This window comes from Terrapene carolina, unplaced genomic scaffold (genome assembly GCF_002925995.2).
Source record: "Terrapene carolina triunguis isolate 2854851 unplaced genomic scaffold, T_m_triunguis-2.0 Scaffold234, whole genome shotgun sequence".
Classification (NCBI taxonomy): Eukaryota; Metazoa; Chordata; order Testudines; family Emydidae; genus Terrapene; species Terrapene triunguis.
Window position 1 is genome coordinate 16,520,099 of NW_020664585.1, and position 20,207 is coordinate 16,540,305.

General features: G+C 46.7%; 1 protein-coding gene across 2 annotated transcripts in view; it reads right to left on the reverse strand.

Moving 5' to 3' along the window:
* The window catches only part of TBX1 (T-box transcription factor 1), a 19,764-nt gene extending 1,579 nt beyond the window's left edge, over window positions 1-18,185 (reverse strand). The window contains exons 1-7 of one of the 2 annotated variants that reach the window (XM_024195938.3): window positions 17,628-18,185; window positions 15,553-15,925; window positions 9,790-9,891; window positions 6,792-6,963; window positions 5,605-5,760; window positions 2,614-2,681; window positions 2,264-2,364 (exon numbers count right to left, since the gene is read on the reverse strand). In XM_024195938.3, the coding sequence (XP_024051706.1) occupies window positions 2,264-2,364; window positions 2,614-2,681; window positions 5,605-5,760; window positions 6,792-6,963; window positions 9,790-9,891; window positions 15,553-15,925; window positions 17,628-17,814 (1,159 nt within the window). In that variant the 5' untranslated portion in view covers window positions 17,815-18,185. Of the gene's footprint in view, window positions 1-2,263; window positions 2,365-2,613; window positions 2,682-5,604; window positions 5,761-6,791; window positions 6,964-9,789; window positions 9,892-15,552; window positions 15,977-17,627 lie in introns of both variants that reach the window. The other variant, XM_026656941.2, reaches the window with a different exon arrangement.
* Window positions 18,186-20,207: the final 2,022 nt, after the last annotated feature.

Below are 20,207 nucleotides of genomic sequence, written 5' to 3' on the forward strand. Positions count from 1 at the left end.
CCCCCCCAATCACCCCGCCAGTGCCTCCGGAAGGTGGGGGAAAGGGAATCCCGCAGACACTGACCCCATTATCTAGCTACAGATCCCACCACCCTCCCTGCGCCTCCGGCAGGCGTCAGTATCACGAGACCTAGCCACAGACCCCAGCGCCTTTTCAGCCTTAGGAAGTCCTCTAGACACTAATTTCCCCCCCCCCCCCCCCCCAACCCAAAACACCTAGCCACAGACCCCAGCGCCCTCCCTGAGCCTCCAGGGGATTGGTTCCCCCAGACACTGACCCCGTCGCCCTCTCTGAGCCTTGGGAAGAGTCCCCTAGACAATCAGCTCTTACTTCTCCTGAAGGTGTTCTCATGCACTGAACCCAACTTTACCCAATACATTTCAAGCACACAGAAAACCAGAAAAGCATCCGAAGAAGTGGGCTGTAGCCCACGAAAGTTTATGCTCAAATAAATTTGTTAGTCTCTAAGGTGCCACAAGTACTCCTGTTCTTTTTACAGAAAACCATGGGTATTTGGGGATTCAGTTACCCTTAAAACAGGAGGATGGAGGGCTGCTCTTAAATTCTCTCACACAAATCCTAGTGAGAATGTACAAGCCGCATGGAAACACCCATTGCAAAAAAACTACTCGTTGTAAGCATGAGAAACTTTAAAAACTGCCTTAATTAATCCCAGCATGAAAAGAGTCTCCCGTGGAATGAGTGGGAAGCAGAGCAGATCTGAATCCATGAGTGTCACAGACTTTTAGGGAGTTCAGTAGCTGCACAGATCATGCTGAAGATGGGGGTACAGAATGGGAGTTATATTATTTCATGTCCTCAGTAAACATATATAGCTGCACTATTTTGCAGCCAACAGTCCAAACCTCAGCAGTTACAGGAACATTGCTGTAGCACTGTAAGACTTCCATAGCATTTTCTTCCCATAGAGGGGTCAAATGCTGTCACCCTAACTCATCTTTAAAGTATATTTGTCCGTGAGTAGTTGCACTGAAATCAGTGGGGGAGCACAATCTGGTCTGATGAGTATTTTTTGTCCTGGACCTTTTAGTCTGCACCAGCCCCAACAATCACAAACAGGGAAGCTTAGAAAAACCTTCTCTCCCTCTCTACCCATGTGAACTTTTCCATTTAACGCCACCACTTTAAAAAAGGAAAGCCTTCAATTCGTTTCGCTGCAAAGACTTCATGTTTAAAAAAAACTAAAGGGGGGGAAGAGGGGAAAATCCAGGGGGGGAAAAGCAATGATTTTTAAATGAAGTGTTTAAACATTGTGTTCAACAGAAATCTGTGCTCCTGGGACAATACATTCTGACTGTGATAAATAGAGCTGAATTGACTGACAAGTTTGTACACGCTTGAAATTTTTGCAATTGTGTAACACTAAACAAATACAGACTTTTCTTTATTTTAATAGGCCTGGAGTGTGCTAGGAGAAAGGCCCCTGGTTGTCTTTGCAGTTGTTTACTCTGTGTAATGGAAAAAAAATCAATGAAAAGTTCCCAGTGTGTATGCTTAAACCATGCACTAGGTTAAATACAGCTCCTGAATATTATGGGATCTACATTGAAAACCACCAACTTGCTTTTTCAAAAGGGCAATGCATGCAAAGCATCTTTAGGATATATGTGATTGTGGGTATGTCTCCATTTGTAAACTAAACATTTTGTCAAAATGCCTGAGTGAAGGAAACTCGAATTAGAAGCATATTAGGAAGGAGGGTGAAATATCTTATTTTAAATTGGAGGGAAAGGCCAGTGTCAAGTAGTTTAGTTAGCACACTCAGATACTACAGTGATGGGTGTTTTAGAAATACTTTAAAAGATTAGATTAGATTAGGCCCAAAATGTATGCTTTGTTTAAAAAGAAAAAAGTTAAGATTTTTTGGGGAAAAATATAATCCCAGTTATTAATAGAAATGTTTCAATTTTTTTATATGTCAAAATCATTTGGATTTAAGCATTCCTTTTCTGCCTTGTGTTAGTGTATGAAAACCCAAGTTGAAACTGACTGTAAATAAAAAAATGAAATTAACCTGTGCAGTTTTACAGCCCTTATTGGTGGAAGTAAAAACAACAACAAACACCCCCAACGCCTCCCCCACCATAAAGGGTAAAAGGTAAATGAAAATGTTCAGCCTCTTGATTTTGATTAAGTATTAATAACACCAGTAAGAAGATATACAGGATATTTATATGTCCTTTATGTAAACTGAAAGTGTGTGTAAGTCTGTGAAGATGGAGGAAGATGCAGGAAGCTCACCTTTCTCAGTCCCATTCTGATGTGCAGGGGAAGATACTGGATTCCTGGACCTGGCAAAAGCACTCATCAGAGGAAGGGCCCCTGGTCTGTGATTCCTGGGCCTAGAACAGGAAGAAAAGAGCAGCATAGCACTGTAATTGTTTCAGTCTAAAGGGCACTGCCTACACATTAGGGAATTATATTGCTCTGACTAAGATGGCCCTATTAATAACTCCAGTATGCAACTAGGACCTGATCCCACCCCACTGAAGAAGTCAATAGGGCTACTCAGGTGCTTGAGGCTAAGCAAATGCTTAAATTCCTTGCAGAATGGGGGCCTTAATATGGTTAGTAAAGGACAGCACACTTACCAGTCTTCTGGATCACAGTCTCTGAATCCTTTAGCGAAGGGGTTGCTGGCAATCTTGAGTTGTGTGATCTGAAAGGAGGAGGGAAGGGGAAAGGACGTTGAGTGGCACTTGCAGATATTGCTGATTAGAGAGTGCCTACTCCTTTAAACTGACTTCTGGGACAAATCAACCGAGTTTCACCCAGTATAATGGAGGGGGCCCAAATAGTATGTGCAGTCCTGGTTCCTCTTGGAAAATTATAGGCACCAGCAGGTTTGAGAGCTCTCTTTGCTTTGGAATACAGACATGTGGTTTCCCTCTGCTCGAAAATGCAGAATTGTATGCTATCTAATACGAGTTCAAGGCAAAGGGAGAGGCAGCCCGAGTCTGCTGCTAAAGCTGTGTAAATGCACTTGTAAGAAAATGCCACATTATATGGGTCACCACCAGAGCAGCTAAGACAAATCACGGGATAAATCATACTTATGTATTTATTTAATTCGCCAGGGAGAAGGCAGGACATTTTCTATATTTAAGCAAATCCACGGATAAAGTATGTGATTGTGAGTTTCCGGAATGGGTTGAAAAACAAACTTTAAGCCCCTCAGTGACAGTTCCAGCCTTAGAGGTCAAACTGATAGAAAGCAGGAGAGAAAGAGCAGCTGTCCTGAGCCATCAGGCAAATGCCAACTTGGGAGGGATGGGGGAGCCCCTTAAAGGCGCAGCACCCAGCTCTCAGCCCAGAAGTCTTTGAATATGTGGGTTTTGGATGTTGTCCAAATAATAATTGTGGAATTTTTGTATCCGTGTAAATTTGTTTATTTTTAAAAGCTTGAAACAATTACAAAGGGTGGGATCTACACCTTTTGCTTCCTGGGAATAGGCACAACTAACTGTGCTAATAAAAATATAAAAATAATCAAATAATAGATAATCAAATAAGCGTTTTAATATTCCTACGAGACCCAAGAGCTACAAAGGGAAGAAGGAATCTGGCGTTCAATCAGCTCTCAGAGTTGGATAATAATATTTTACCTTGCACTATTGGGAAAGATCCTTAATTTGAAACTCTAATTATAGACACGATTCGCTCCTCGGTTTATACTAAATGAATGTTATTTTAAAAAGCGACTGGATTTAATGCTACCCAAAATATGTTCTATTATTTGTGTGTTCCTAACGAACAGACCCAGGGTGGCAAATGCAGATAAGTAAAATAGCATATTTGTCCAAACAAATTTTGAGTGACATTTCGCAGCGTGAAGGCTGTAGTTTCCCAACTAGCCCGGGTCTCGGGTTTACATAGGTAATGATGTCCCTCTGGGTTTGAGGAAGCTTTCTATGGAGTTAAAATTGCAAATCTGGAGCTCACGCAGCTTCCTCGGAGTGCAACAATGTAGCTTTGGAGCAGGGCTCCCTGAGCTATCAGATTCCATGAAAAGTCAAGGAATGGCTTTAGCAGATGGATAGGAGGACATCTCCCTAGACACCTTCCACAACTCGAATGGAGACTCAGAGACTGACACTTAAAAACCCCAGTTCAGCTCAGCCGTCTCATGCTCCAGACCTAGAGGAATCTTCAGCGAGGCAGAAAAGGACAGCCGATTGTTTCAGGGAAAACAGTCAGAACTCAGTAAACGCTGTTAAACTGATAGGCGGTGGCTCTGCTTACCCATAAAAGCTAATAGGCCTGTTCCAAAGTCCAGTGACATTGACTTCAGCGGGCGTTGGATCAAGCCCTAAATGGTTTGCAGTTCAAAGACTTGTTTAATGATTTGGTCTCCTTTCTCTCTTAGGTAATTTCGGATTTTCTCTGAAAGGAGGAGGAGATCTCTAGTTCATAGGCTTTGGGGCGACTATAAAATAATTTAGTACCATAGCTTGTTGTACACATGAGAAAATTAATGCTTAAGATGGAAAGAGTGTTTCTAATACAAACAGCAATTTAGCTTCTCTACAATTATAAATCACTCAGATGACTGTTTAAATAATAAAACTGTATATTTAAAAGGTTATATATTATCATTCCAGACGAACTTGTGTTGTAGTCTGACATTTCAAATATTAAATTGGTTTTGGATCCAATGAGCAACCTAAAGCAATGAAATGATGTCTGTGTTCCGTTTGTTATAATCACATCTTTGTTATTAATGTTTTATTTGGTTTCCCACTGAATGCTTAGTCATTTCTACTGGATCACACATCCATATTTTCCCCTCTTCCCCTTAACTAAAGTCTATACCATAGTAGTGTATTTGCTAAGAAGATTTTCCCTCAAACTCTCCTTATGCTTTATTATACACAGTAATATGAGATATACAACAATTCTCTGGAGAACATAACAAGGGGTATCCGTCTAGCAATCCCTGTTTCAGTCAGTGCCTGTGACCCCCGAAGGGCTCTTGCTTCACAGTTGCTATAGACTTAATTAACATCTTTTCTTACAGAATCCGAAATGCACATTTGAAATGCTGCTGGGGGGAAGGGGGAAGAGAGTGTGTGTTCTTTTTTAACAAGCTCTAATTATTCTAATCGAGATAGACAGCAAAACAAAAACAAACAAACAAACTCAATATGACTCTTCAAGTGCGTGTTTTAATCAATGCAATGAAAAAAAGTGCTTAAACCCAGAGCATCTGGCAGCTCTCTGATTAGAAACGAGAATCAGAGTTTTTCAGATCTGGCATAACTCATTTTTAACTACTTTTTTTTTTTTTTTTTTTGTTTTGAGTTGCTTGAAAACCTTCTTTAGAAAATCATACGTTTTTTTTTTTTAATTAAAGAGAGAGTGTTGAAAGGTGATTGCATTTACCCAGTTCCAAGAAGCTAAAGACCCATTCTATTTATTTGTATACTAACAAAGTTTCCACTGGCTGGGTATTACCTTTTAAGCATTGACTGCTCTGAATTAATATCCCCCCTCCTTCCCGGATCTCCATCCATCAAGGGGAAGGTTTTGATAAATGAAGTATCGGAGGGTTTGTGTCTCAGTAATGAACTCCAGATCCTCACCCTGTGATTCTGATAGGCGGTCACGGCGGTGAAGCGGGTCTCCTCGAACACAAACGTTTTAAAGTTCTCCTCTGCATACTTCTCGCTGTCTTTCCTGGGGTCCACGTAGACCACATGAAAACGAGGCTGGTATCTGTGCATGGAGTTCAAAATGATCTGAATGATAAAACGAGCAAGGAGATCATAATTGATTCATTCTACACCAGGCCGAGCGCTGAGAGGAGAGCACCGCGCTACGGGTATTGCACCCCTCCCTGCACAATGTCAGGCTGGCAGTCTGGAAATGGACTCCTTGGGGGGAAAGGGGTCAGAGAAACAGCAGGGTTGCAGCTCCTCTGAGGCTACGTCGGTGCATAGTATTAATTCGGATTAATGAAGGTTTGATTCTTGTAGGAGGCTATGCAGTGTAACGCTCCGCACGTTGCTCTGAGGTCCTATTTGAAACCCTGGGCACAAGCACTGCAGAGGGGGGGTCCCGTCTGAGCGGGATTCCCCAGCGAGCCTGCCCCCTTTAAAGAGGTGACCTCACTGGGGGGCCAGACCGTTCTGCAGGGAACAGAGGGGAGAGCTGCTACAAGCCCATAGGCTCCACTATTAAATATAAAGAAAGGGGGGAGAGGGGCATGTACCTGAGCTACTGGGGAGCACCGAACTGAATGGAAATAGGCGGGAAATCTTGGGACATACCCAATATATGGAACAGGAATGGGAGGATCAAATGGCTATCAAAAGAGAACAGCGTTTAGTTAACTCTGGGCTCCAGCCTGTTTTCCTTAAACACTCATTATTCCCCATGCAGTCAATGCCCATCTCTCTGAAGCCAGTGGAAGTGGTGGGGATGCAAGGAATGGGGGAATCGGGCCCTTAGGGAAAAGTTCAAAGCTAAACTTAAAGTGTCCTGTGCCTCCTCCTTATGGGCCCGATCCAACCCCTGGAGTCAGCACTGGGTCTGGCAGCAAATAGGATATTTGGGGTGTTTCCAATCAGAATGAGCAGTTACTGAAAGGACCCGATCCACCATTGCCTGATCCTTTCTAGATCGTTCAGGCATTTTGAAACCAGGTCTTATTCTAGTTAAACGTGTTTTTCTTTTCGTGTGTGTCAAGAAAATCCACGTGCTGAAGATTTCACGTGCCACTCTCCTCCCCTTTCAGTGCCCCCGATTGGTTCCCCTCCCTAACACTTACGTGCCCATTGTCATCCAATAAATTGTTGGTCAGCTTCAGTTTATCGAAGGATACTATTTGTTTCATCCACTGGGCTCCTTTAGCAGGAGAGTCGGGGTGATAATGAACTCTCCCTGGGGTAGCAGGGTCAGCTTTGCCGGCCACCAGCCAGGAGGAGCTGTGGAAGGCATATCTGCAGAGGGGAGGCAAAGCTCTGTCAATGGCACTCGTGATCCAGTTGGTTAAACATGTGCCTGGTAACCCAGAGTTTAATCGGAGTTCTGCTCTGGACTAGCCACGTGGGCCAAATCCTTACAAACACTCTAGGGTTTTCTCAAGTCTTTCCCCATCTACACCATGGCGAGGAGAACACATGAGGGCTGATCCTGCTCTTAGCCAAGTCCTGGTAAAATTCCACCGATTTTAATGGTGCAGGATCAGGTCTAATTAGCGAAGGCCAGATGCTAACACTTCTACTCAGGTTGGATAATACCCAGTGAGCAGTCCCATTCAAGTCAACGGAACCACTGGCTACTCAGCCTGAGTATCTATATCAGCGTTTAGACACTAAGATTTGAGTGAAGTATTATTTTTCTCGGTGGATTCCTTCTAAAAACCTCTGGGCTGCTCTGGGAACGGAAAGTGTAGTTTTTACACAATTAAAATCTAGCTGTCAAGCTAGTGTGCGGAGCAGGAGAGCGCTTCCCCACTAATGAACGTGGCCTCTGGTTTCCAGAAAGCCAGTGGTAAAACGCCAGACTTGTTGACAAACAAAATTTTTTCCTAAGCTCTCCGGTGGAATTCGCAAAAAGGAAAATCTGCGCGACAGGGAAAATTTATAGCTACCTGCACATATTTGGGATGGAAGCCAGCAATGCTACCGAATAAATAAAATTTAAAGAGTGAAAGGAAACCCTTTACACAGTAATGTTCTGGCTTTAAGTTAAAAGTGGACATTTATGTGCAGTTTAATAGCTGATACAGAGTTTAGCAGTCTTGCTACAGTCTTTCAAAGTCCATATTCAACAGTAACATTAAAAACAGAGAGACCAATCTTCTATGCACGTGTTTACTTTAAAAGCCAGTGTATGCACAGGGGGAATTATACACCATTGGAGTTGAGCAGAAACATTACTTTTTTAAAAAAGATATTCTCAATTGGATGTTATATATCCCATTTCCCCTGACAAGCAAACATTTCTGTAACGCCTTGAGAATTTGGATATCTGTCTAAATATTTATATATTCGACGCTGAGATTCATATGCACACTGGCTTTTAGGCGTCCTGATCTGAAGCGAAATGGATAATGAGCCTTTCACTGTCTTCAAATTAAAGGTGTTACAAATCAAACCGCATCATTGATTTGTGAGCCGCCTATTTCCCAGGTCGCCTTCCTATGCTCTCACTGAAAACAGAGAAAGAATTTGGAGAAATATGCGGTTGGCTTTGTTGGTGATTTTCCAAAGTGGCCTCAGGCTAGGACAATACAAGCTCTTTTCAGTGAAACATAAAGAAAACTAGTCTCGGAGGTTAGCGCACACAGAGCAATACCCATTCCCTTGCTGTACACAATCACCCCCCCAAAGCAAAAGCCTATGGGGATCTTTTATATGAGGTGAAAAATGAAATGTGATTCTTAAAAAGAGCTCTCTCCGACGTGGAATCTCCAAGAACATTGATAAACAGAGAATTCTACAAACACTTTTCCCTCCTAAAATCGCTGGTCTGTAGTTATTGTGCTGAGAAAGCCATTTTACAGGCAGCAATTAGCCTGATTTAGAAGATCGACATTTCTCCCTGCAGATGCAGTTTATGAACTTAATTTTAATGGTTTTTTTTAAGATGAGAATTTGGGGTGAGTTGTTTTTTTCCCCCAGAGATAACTAAGAGTCTCATAGTCATGGATTAAAGGGATTTTTTTTTAAAAAAACCACTAATATCTATGTTTTGACTGTGTGTGTACCTGTAGAATATCCTGTTAGGATGAGGGAATATTTTACTTTAAAATACGTTAGGCCAAATTCTGCTCTCAGTTACACCGACGTAAATTCGAAATCACTCCTAAACTCAATGGAGTGATATGGAATCTACAGCGAATCACACCGAATCTGGCTGGCTGCTCCCAGAGCTAACTACAAAAAGGGGTGGCACCTTTTTATTACAGCCCAGATATTGTATTTTAAAACAGAACCCCCCCCCCCCCCCACCACCACCACCACCACGTGTGGTATTTGGAGAAATCTTTCCTTGCAGTGAGGAAGCCACAACGGATTCAAAACAACAAATCAAGCGTTTAGATTCCAAGTCTAGTCCACTAGACTTTTAACTTCAGCCCAGACTTAAAGCACATCGAGAGTCAAACTAAATAACTGTCCCCGTGATAGAGAAGAACGCTTCTATCGTTCGAGTCCTGGGGCTTGTTAGGGGATGTCACAGAACCTGGAGATTTGAAAGACAGGTCAAAAGGGGAGCTGGCGGGCAGGGGAGTAGTGTGAATCCATTGCTGCAACGGGAGATCTATATTTAATGGCAGAAGCCAACCTAGACCCAATCTATTTTTTTAAATAACTATTTAACCTTTTTCTGTGAGAATTGCTCAGGCTGTTGTGCATGAACTCTAAGCACTCGTGTAGCTGTAACCAAGCCTAATTTATGAGCTGTATGAAACAGGAGTAATTTTACACCCCCGGTTCAAATACGTTTCAATTAAAAAATTCTCTCACTCAGCATCTTGCGCGGAGTAGACAGGCACCGGGGTGCGTTTCACACCGGAGACCTGCCGGGTTTAAGAAGAAGGCAGGGAGGGGAGGGGGAATCGTGCTCGCGGTTCTGTTCTCCCTCCCTTTGCCATTCACAAGCAGGGGTGAGCCTGGTCCAAAGCCCACTGAAGTCAGTGGAAAGGCTCCGACTTGCTGCTTTGGGCACTGACTCGGGGAAATATTTCCACGTGTCTCTTTCCCTCGGTTCCCCATCGCAGTCCCGGCTAGAGGACTCAAGGAAAAGCTTATTCTACTTGCCGGTATCTTTTGTCGTCCACGGGTACAAAATCCATTAACAACATGTAATCAGCCATGGGGTCCATTCCAAATATCTTCACCTGGAAGGTGGGGAACATGCGCCTGGGGCAGGAGAGAAAAACCACAAGGCATGGGTCAGAACAGCCACCAGCTCCTCGCCTGCAGTAATCGGGGACTCGCATCTGGTCACATTTCACTCCATTCTAGCTGCACGGGGATCGTTTCCCTCTTGCAGATAAAACCTTTTCCTCCTTTCTGGCTGCAGATCGATGGCCCGAGCACAGAATAGGTGAGGAACGAGGGTGAGTTAGAAACAATATATTCATCCCTGGACCCGGGAGAGCTGGAGGACTTTACAGATCAAAGGTTTACAATATTGTGGACTAGAATCAGATCGTGGGGACGCTGAAAATGCAACTGATAATTGGAGTGGGGGTTCCATGGAAGAGACATAGGGCCCAATCCTGAACGCCTTCCCCAAACAGACCCACCAAGATCAGCCCCTAAGGCATGCATGAAGTTAAGTTAGCCGAGTATTTTTACACTGATGTCAAATTGCCTTCTAGGAACCGGTAAAACTTTCCTATTTCAAGTCAAGTTATAAGAAGTCACCGAAGGACATGAAAGAGCTGAGAAGTCAGATTCAGTTCTAGCGCGGCGAGATGAATCTAACACAAGGCTCCTGTGTTTTAATAACGAGCTATTATTCCGGGGGGGAGGGGGAGGCTTAGAGATGCGCCAGGCTGGCGGACAATCCGAGCGCCTCCCTAGAAAGCTGCGGCTCTTGGTATCGCTGTCTGTGTCTCCCCCCCTCCCCATTTCAATAGTGTGTGAGTGAGGGGTTACTTTCCCTGCCATTTGGCAACGTCCCCCCACCCCGCAAGCTGTTTGCACAAGGTTGAAAGCTCGTTAGTTGCAAGAGTCTCTTGCAGGGTTGTGCACAAATGCCTGATAGTTCCCCGGGGCCGGGGGGCTTTATAAAGGAGCTCCCAGGAGAAATCTGTCCGTGAACTCGCACATAAAACGTTGGCTGAACATTCAAGTTTGATTTCTGTGATTATACATACAGCTATAAACCCGGTGAACAATCCCTTAGAAATCAGAAGGTCACTAGAATGAGAGAGTGGCGATCATTTTAAATTCCCTTTCGGGGTCTTTCAGACATAGCTCCACAGCTCATGCTCGCTTTCCAAAAAAAGTCAAAACAAAAACACAAAGAAAAACAAGCAAACCAAAAACCAACACCGCCCCCCAAATAAAACAGATGAAATCTGTGCGGGTAAATAGCAAGAGAGGAGGACCCCCAGCCTCACACACACAGTCCAACGGATCCTAGCGCAACTCTCCTATTCACTCCCAGCCGAATAGCACCGATCTAAAGAACTGCTGCGTTTGTGGGGTCTGAACACGCGTCCGAGCTGCGCACACGCTGAAGGGAAAGGAGAGGCTCCAGTTTTGCTGCTTCTCTCTGGAACCCTCCAGGAATTTCTACCTTTTCACACCCACTTTGCTCGGCTCCCTGAAGTTAAAGCAGGAGTGAAGTGTGTGTGTGTGTGCTCTGTATCCCTGTCTCCTCTCCGGGACTAGCTTGACTGGCACTGTCGCCTCACAATGGCAAAGGAAGACACGTGAAATACGCCCAGGAGCCCTTTGAACTCATTTACTTTCTAAACCAGGCTAGTGGGGTAGGTGAGTTACCAAGTGTCATTTCTGACATTCCATCCCCGCTGTACCGAAAACACACGCACCAGGCCAATGGGGCAGGGTGTGTGTCTGTCTGTCTGTCCTGGGGGGGGGGGTTCAGAGCGTTCCCCCAACTCCCTACATTTCCTGACGCGATAGTCACTTGGTTCCCCTCGGACTCCCCCAGCGCGCACGGATTGGGGGACAGACGCTCCTTTCCAGCGCCGAAGGGGCTCAAGGCCACCAGCGCTCTGTTCATTTTGCAGCCGACTGACCAAGTTTGGTCTCGGCATCTTTACGTTTTCGTGCGCTCCGCGGCACTGTTCCCAAGCCAGGCAAGCGAGCATGGGGCATTTCCCCTCCCAGCCAGGCTAGCGAGAAAAGTGGAGAGGGGCTTTTGTGGGTCTCTCTTCCGCATTTTCCTCTCTTGACTTATACCAGGAAGGGGCTCGTTCTGCTTTGGCACCTTGACCCGCACACACCCAGCAATGCGTTTGGAGGCCAGCATTTTCCAAAGGCTGCGAGTTAAAGGTGAACTCAGATGAGCTAGTGAAATGGAATATCAACCCACCCCCCACCCGAGTACGTAACAAATGCGCCAATTGCCTTTGTTCCATTTAGAGCCAATGCTGAGGGCTGGGGGGCTGTTTACCCCAAAGCTTTGGTCTGCTTTTCCGTCTGTTTTAGGTTTGCTTGTTTTGCAAGGCGAGCAACCAGCGCGTGGGGTATTGCAGAAAGCGCGTGCAAGGGAATTTTAACCCACCGGCCTTTACATTTATCCACACTGAAGCTCCAGGGAAAGAGTAAAACAATCTACATTTAGCAAGGAGGTTGACTAAGAAACCTAGCCCGCTTCCCTTGACTTTATTGGAACGCGGTGGAAAGGCAAGTTATTTCTATTACACATTTTTTTATCTCCAGTAAATTTTAGCCCGGCTTCAAACCCATAAGTTCCCGGAGTTTTTGTAACAACAATTACTGTTGCTTATTCAACCTAAAAACGACACAAGTCTCCATGAAAACACAGGGCGCTCCAGAAACCAACGGGAGGTAGCAAGCTAGTTAAGAAGCCAATTGTGATGCTTTTTGTTGTTAAAGTTATACCAGCTCCCGAGGAAAGCATAATATTTTCATACGTTACTGATTTGTTTTAGCAAATCAACACGGACATTTAAACCGCCCTCTATCTAAAAGATTTAAACCCTTATTAACCTTAACTCCAGTGTTTCTTTTTTTTTTAAATGAAGCTTTAAACAAACAATTTAGCTTGATAAACCCCAGCTAAAAAAACACTTAAGGCCAACACAGGCAACCGTGAAAATAAATGAGACCATTAATAGAGCGCAGTGGGGCTACCTGGAAGCGGCAATCTGCCTTTCAGATCGGTTTGCATGTTTTATTTTACCACCAGTTTTACATCCCTTGCTCGTTCAATTAACCCTTTCGTCATTTAAACCTACTCTTTGTTTTAATATCATCTCTGCACCTATACAGAGTTATTTCACAAAGTCTCATGTAGAGTCGTTGCCGAGTTATTTATAACGCAGCCGTTCAGATTTCTCCCTCTGTCTCACCCACCCCACGCTCGTCTGTAAAATCAAAAGGACACTTCAGGGCTAAAAAAAATCCTGTTTTCCCGAAAGGCTCAGCTGTTAGCTAAAATGGCCTTTTCCGTTAAAAAAACATAAAAATAAAGAGAGAGACTCAGATGCGATTTGTATTCAGTGACGGCGGGTAACGGTGACACTAAAGCATTTAGGGAAATAAAAGGAACAATCCTGGACAACATAGTAGAGGCTGCAACACGGAGCGAAGAAATCTCCAGTCGCAAGGACTAGTCAAATCCAGAGCCCAGTCGCGAAGACTAGGAAGGAGACTAGACTCCGTATAAGGCCTGGCGTTTAAGGTCCAGGGCTGGGCTGAGAAATGCTTTGTCTAAATGAGAACAAGCACCCGGGGTTCTGATTTTTGGATTCTCCCCACCAACCCCCACACTGGAACCGTACCAAAGCAGTGACACGAACCTGAGCTCTACAAAGCTCCCGCACCGAGCTTTGGAAAACACTGATTTTTTCCCTCTCCTCCATAACCCTTAAAATCAATAGAGGCCTGTCTCTGGGATAGAAAGCAACAGCCTGGCTGGTGTGCGTTAGAGATGCTGAAATCTTTTCCTGGTGTATTGTTCACCACAGACAACAGCTCGAAGGACACTGGGAATGATTTGCTGGATTCCGCAGCCTTTTAAAGATGAAGTTACAGGGGCTGCCATTTGCTAACCTGCTCATCAAGGTATTACCAAGTGATAGGATCTACAACATTATTAACGACCGGGGGAGTCAGTCAACATAACACAAGCCACAAGTACAAACTCCGATGGCGAAAGTCAAGCCACCCGGGTGTTTGTTGCCGCTTGAACAGCAGAGAGAGCGTCAAAAGGCCGCACAAAAAGAGTGACACTAAAAGGTGTTTGCAGAGACAGCCCCAGCGGGGAAAGGTTTTAGGAAGTCTTACAAGAGAACACATCGCAGTAAACGTGCCGGTCCGTGAACCCTCTTTATTCGCTCTCAAATGCTATAAGAAAACGAGGAGCTCACAGCAGCCCAATACCAACGCAACTCAGGGTCAGTTTAGCTATTTCACTTGAGATCACAGTTTAATGGTGTCTAATTAACAGACAGGGTCATAATCCTGCCCCCCCTCCCCCACTCCCAGGTAACTGTTGAATTAGCTGTAGCATAGAGATTTCCTTTTTAAACAGGATAAAACGTTCGCGTCCTTTGTTAATTTCGACGACGAAGCTTTATGCTAACTGGGTGTGCTGCCTTCTAGGGTTTACATTGATGGGTTCGATCCGGCTCTCCTCAAACTGGTAAACTACCCACTGAAATAGCTGGGAGATTTACCGGACAAAAGGATGCTGTATGGGGCCCCATAATTAATATTCTCAGTGCTGGTAATTTGTGGATTCCAGAGAAGGAAATGTGGAAAGTACTGGAAGGTGAAAAAGAGCTGCTGTGGCTTTTTATCTGTAATCTCTTCACGCGTGCTCTAAAACATCCGAATGGGGATTCATTTCTGCCCCAGAAATGCGTTTGAACAGAAGTGGGTGTTAAACGGATCCTGCTAATCAGTGTCCTCTGCAAATACATCTGATTTTAAATCTCGCGTTTGAGAGTCAAAGGCGATGTTAATGGTACTGACTTTGTCGTAGTACAGTAATCAGTCTTCGACGTGTTACATAACTCCCCCCCCCCCACCACACACAAACACAACTTTCCTATTCGAATCTGCTGGGGAGTTGTGTACATTTTAATGCACTGCTGTTAACTCAGGTATCTGTACGGACTTTCACAGAACCTCCAAACCCTTCGCTCCACAAGAAAATTGCCGATTCTGCTCTTAAAGAAGCGCGGGGGTCAAATGACTGTATTGGGGGCTAGCAAGGTGATTACCCCGACAGAGGGGATTTTTAAAAATAGTCTGTTTTCTTCCCAAAAGAAGTATTTGCTCGCTAACATTTCACAAGAACCCATAAGGTGGTGGCTCTATCGGGAGCCCCACATTGAACTCAGCACTAACGTGTACGAGGCATGAGTCAGAGACCGAAAAACGACAGCGGCTCATTTGGTCGGGATCTAACCCCGCAGCCCTCGGCAGAAAGGGCCCGAGCAGGGCACCCGCGCAGCGAGGAGCAGCCCACGGGGCGCTATCGGTTATTTCGTTATCACACCGGGACACTTCCCGCTGGCGGGGCTATAAACGTTACGATGCTTTAAGCGCGCAGTAAAAATGTATTTTCCTGCGCTCGTAAAACCGATCATAAAAAAAAGCCGAGGAAGCCCTAGGGTAGGCGAATGGGGTGGAGGCAGGGTTCGCTGGGCTGACAACTCTGGGTGCAGGGCTGAGCGGGGCACCGGGAGAGGGACCCTTGGGGGCCACCCTCTGGGATTGCGGGCTCTGGGGTGCTGTGTGCGTGCGGAGGGGGGGGGTTGAAACGGCTTCCACCCCCAGCACGAACCTGGTTGAAAACTCCCTCCCCGGGCCTGCCCCAGCCGCTGCGAGCGGGGAGGCGCCACTGACCTGCCGGCCTTGGTGACGATCATCTCGGTGCCCAGCTGGTTGAACTCGTCCCACAGCGCCTTCATCTCCAGCTGCACGCTGACATTGGCCACCTTGGGGTTCTTCTTGACGGGCGCTTTGGCCGCCGGCGCGGCGGAGCAGCCCGAAGCCGCCGCGCCGCCGCCGCTCTCGGGTGGCTCCGGGCCGGGCGGCGGCGGGTTGGGGCCCGAGCCCGGGCCGCCCCCGAACGGGTAGCCGTGCTGGTGCGGGTGCTGCTGGGCCGAGCAGGGCTCGTAGTGCGGCGGCTCGGGCTGCCCGTAGGGGTCCCCCGGGGAAGGGGAGAGGTGGTAGCCGCCGGAGGCGTTCAGGCTGCTCAGGCTGTTGGCCGTGAAAGCTGCAACATCGCAAAAATGGGACAGCTGGGTGAGCCAGGGGCTGGAGATGGCTGAAATCATTCCAAAAACAGGCGGTCAGGGCTCGGCTCCGGCTCCCCCTGCTCTGCGCGCCCGCCACCGCCGCGCCCGCGTCTTCACTGCGCTCCCCGGGGTGCCCTCCCTCGCCCCAGCCCCGCCTCCCCCCTTTGGGAGCTGCTGGGCTCCCCGGGCAGGCTGAGCTCGCGCGGCGAGGCTGCCAGGAGCCGAGGCGCTGCAGAGCCCGGCTTAGCTGTGCAGAGGGCCTCCCCTCGCCGCAGAACCGGTTCTTATTTCTATTGAGATAAGGCGCTGCAGGTAATGGGCCTTTCCTCGCCTAGGGACTGGAGCCCTGACGAGTTGATTGACAGAGGAGTGCGCCTTTTTAATAGCCCGCCTGACACCCAGTTTTCCCCCCCGAGCCAAAAAAAAAAAAAAAATAGGCATCGCCCACAGGACCCTCCACTAATAAACAATCTACACGCGCACGGTGCAGGGAGAGCTCTACCCCCCAGCAAACAGGCACTGGAATAAAGCAGACACACAACACTGCCTGCACAACAACCGCCTCGTCCCCGGGCACCGCTGGAATTTGCGTTCTACAATTGTGAATACAATCTGATTCGCTTTGCACAAGCTGCAGGACTGAAATAGTCCTGGCAACACACTCTTGTCTCTCTGGATGTTTGTTTCTTAGTTTATTATCCCCCCCCTGTCCCCCCCCCATATATTTGAGAAGGATTTTTTTTTTTAAAAAAGCCCAATCAACTCTGCATCTGCACTTGAAAAAGCGAGAGAATTCCTAGAGGGTGCGTCAGTAGCCAGCAAATCGGTGATTTTTAGCCCGTTTTCATTTGCTGATCCCGACACAATTTAGAATGGAGTCTACATCTTAGACATCGTCTGCGGACCCCCAGGGGTCTGCGGAATACAGGTTGAAAGCCACTGCTCTCAAGGGATATGGGTAAAACTAACAGAATTGTCACTGAGCGGGAGAACAGAATGATAAGAGACTGAGGGAGAGTGTTGTGTTTACAGTAAAGTGGGGGAGGAAATAGAATCGTTTAAAAAGACGAGGGGGACCAGATCTTTCTAAAGAGCGTTGACATAAGCACAGTATTGTTTTAATTGCGGATTGGGGACGTTAACAAACCGCTCTTTAGGTTGCAAGCTGTGCTGTCTGATTAAATCTCTTCGCAGTCAAAACGTCATTACAAACAACACCGATCTTTGATAAGCCTGCCTAGGCCTCTGCCACTTCCACCTCTTTTTGTCTCGGGAATACTGTCTTTTTCCTCACGTTGTTACTCTTATTTACTCACTACGGCTCAGGTCTCTTAAGCAGCCAGGAGTTGCTATCACCAGTTTTTTATTTCCGTTTACCGGCTGCAATTATTATTTTTTTTTTAAATATTTTGACGCTTTGACGCAGCCATGGCAGGGAAATCGGCTGCAAAATACACATTTCCCCACTTACAGTCAAAACAAAACCCCGGCACAACGGCTCCGAGGGAATTCCCCTAAAATCCTGCATCCCCAAGATTTGCTCCACCCGCCTTTTTTTTTTTTTTAATGCATTTCCCCTCGCGCTCTAGTGGGGCTTTGACTTCTTAGCTCCCGGGCTCGGCTTTGCAACTGCCCCAGCAGCCGCAAGGTGAACGAAGCTCGGGTCCGGGCTGCACTTACCTTCCATGTCTCTGGTGACGGTGCTGAAATGCATCCTCTGCGGCTGGGGGCCGGGGCTGAAGTGCTTGCTAAGGCCACAGCTGGGCTCCTCCAGCGCTTCCTTCCCTGCGTGCTCGGCGGCGACTGAAATCAGAGAGGCGATACGGAAAGCATTTGCCTTGGGAGACAGAGGGCTGTTCTCGTCCATAGGGGAGACCGATGCCGCAGCCTCCCCCGCCCCCTGGCCTCGCCAAACGCTCCCCCCGCTACCACACCATCCAGCCAGGCACCAGGCGCCGCCAAGCTCGCTGCACCGCCTCGAAGGGGCCACGGGAGGAAGTTTCCAGGGCGCTCCCTTGAGGTCTGCGCTCAAGATCCCTTCGGCGTCTGCAGAGCAGGCGGATCGGGCCCCAGCAGGCGCGGCTCCCGGGCGAAATCGGCCGGTCCCGCAGCGGCTTCCTCCTCGGTGATTTATTGATTGATTTCTCGCCTCTCTTCCTCCCCCGCCCGCTCGCAGCAGGGAAAGTGGCTCCCTTAAAGGCGCGCGGCCCCGCTCCGGGGGTGGGTGATGTCACATTGGAAGCCTGGTGCGTCTGCCTGCAGCGGCGGCGGCTGCCCAGAGTCTGTCAAAAGGCTCGGGCGGTTTCCGCGCCTCCTGGGCACAGGCAGGGAAACACCGCCGTGCGCACGCTGCGGGGGTGGGGTAGGGGCAGGTTGTATTTAAATGGCCCCCTGTCAATCACGGCGCCCAGGCTGGAGGGAGCCGGGGAAGGGGGGAAAAGAAGAAAAGCGGGACGTCACTGCGGATGTCCGGTCCAGCTAAATACTCAGTGGTGCCCCCCCCCCTCGCCCCTCCCCCAGTCAGGGGGAGCTTTGACACTCTGCGGTTTGCTGGACGCAGCTCCCACCAGGCTCGGGAGAAGCAGGACAATAACCATTTTGAAGTCCTTCCTCCGGCAAAACTCCAGCCAGGGCTTCAAGGATTTCTGCTCAGGATGGAAAATAAGGCTCCTGGGGTATTGATGATTATTATGACCCGCAGCGCTTCCTCGGGCAAACTCCAGCAAGGACGTTCAGCATTTTGCTCATATCATAATAAATTCGTAAATAATAATAATAAGTTAATAATTAATAAAGCAACCGTTCATAATGATCAGGAGCATTGTCATGGGCCGGGCTGCAAAAACCAACCAACCAACCCTGTGTGCCCGATCCAGCTGTATGGGTGGTACAGATTATGATTATTGTAGCAGAGAATCATCGCCTTTGTTGGTGATTATTTTTTAAAGCCATTTTCCTCCCTGCTGAGTCAGAAAAAAAGTGTGACTGTGGTTTGTGCTTTAACATACAATCTGTTGATTTAAAGATTTGACGGAGACATATTTAGAAAGTTTGCAAAAATGGCTGTATGAACCTGCTTTGTGTATCATGGTATAATTCAGCTTGATTTAAAAAAATAAAATAAACGCCTTTCAGGGAAAAAACCCGTAGTTAGAACAGGACTTTACAGACAGGTGTTCCATAATATCCTGTTTTTAGATTATATTCATATTATTAATCTAGATAGCCAGATATATAAATCTGCTTAATTGGCAGTCACGTGCAAAGTTATCCTTGAAAGGGTTTCACCTTTATCAAATGCAACGTTGTAAGGCCAAGCAGGGAAACAGTATCGCCTTTCATTGCTATAACAGACCCAGCATATGTGCAATGTGATACTCACTCCAACTATATCAGCCTATAGGATAACCCAAGGCAAACACAGCTTGTTTAGCTGTCTCTCCTCCTCTGCATCAGAAAGGCTGAGGCATTGGACCCGAAAGCGTCAAAACTGCACCTCTGGCTGCAAATTGACGAGCACAACCGAAGTCCTGCCAAGTTGCTTCCAGGTGTGTGTCCAACGTGAGACCCATGCGAGCACCCCTGAAAGTCACAAAGCGTCGGGGAATGTTGAGCCCTTTCTCAAAAACAAACCAGCGGTGTCACTGGAAGAGGCAGTGAACAAGTAGGGAACGCAGTTCTGATTGCATAACCCCATCAATGCAAAGGTGGTGCACTAGGTTTATATATAATTGCCCTGTATATAGCCTGAGGGGTCGATTCTCATATTGAAATCTTATTATCTTTGGATGTGGTAAAATATATGCAGAGAGAATTTACAGAATCCGGTTACATATTTGACCTGCGATTTTCAGCTTAAGGCATTACTTTATATTATGTTAGATATTATCGTATATTGTTATTTCAGTCAGCAGCTTTTCAGTCCCCCGGTCTATTGACTGAGCTATGGAGGGGGGACAGATTATTTGATAATCCTCCTATTTTTTGGAGATGAGCCGCACTGATTTTGTGTACACGAAAAGTGGATTCAAAACGGCAACCGTAAAATCGTTGGTGTGACAACGAAAAAAATCTAAAATCTCTTACTAGATCATTTATTCTAAAAGAATCTCATCTATATGGCGCGGAGCGGGAGACTATTACCTAGAAAACAATTCCGTCTCAGCTCCGAACCTACTTCGGATTTCCCTTAAATGTCCATTTTCATGGAACCGAATTTACAAGCATCCAATTTTATCATCCAGTCGAAAAATCGCTAGG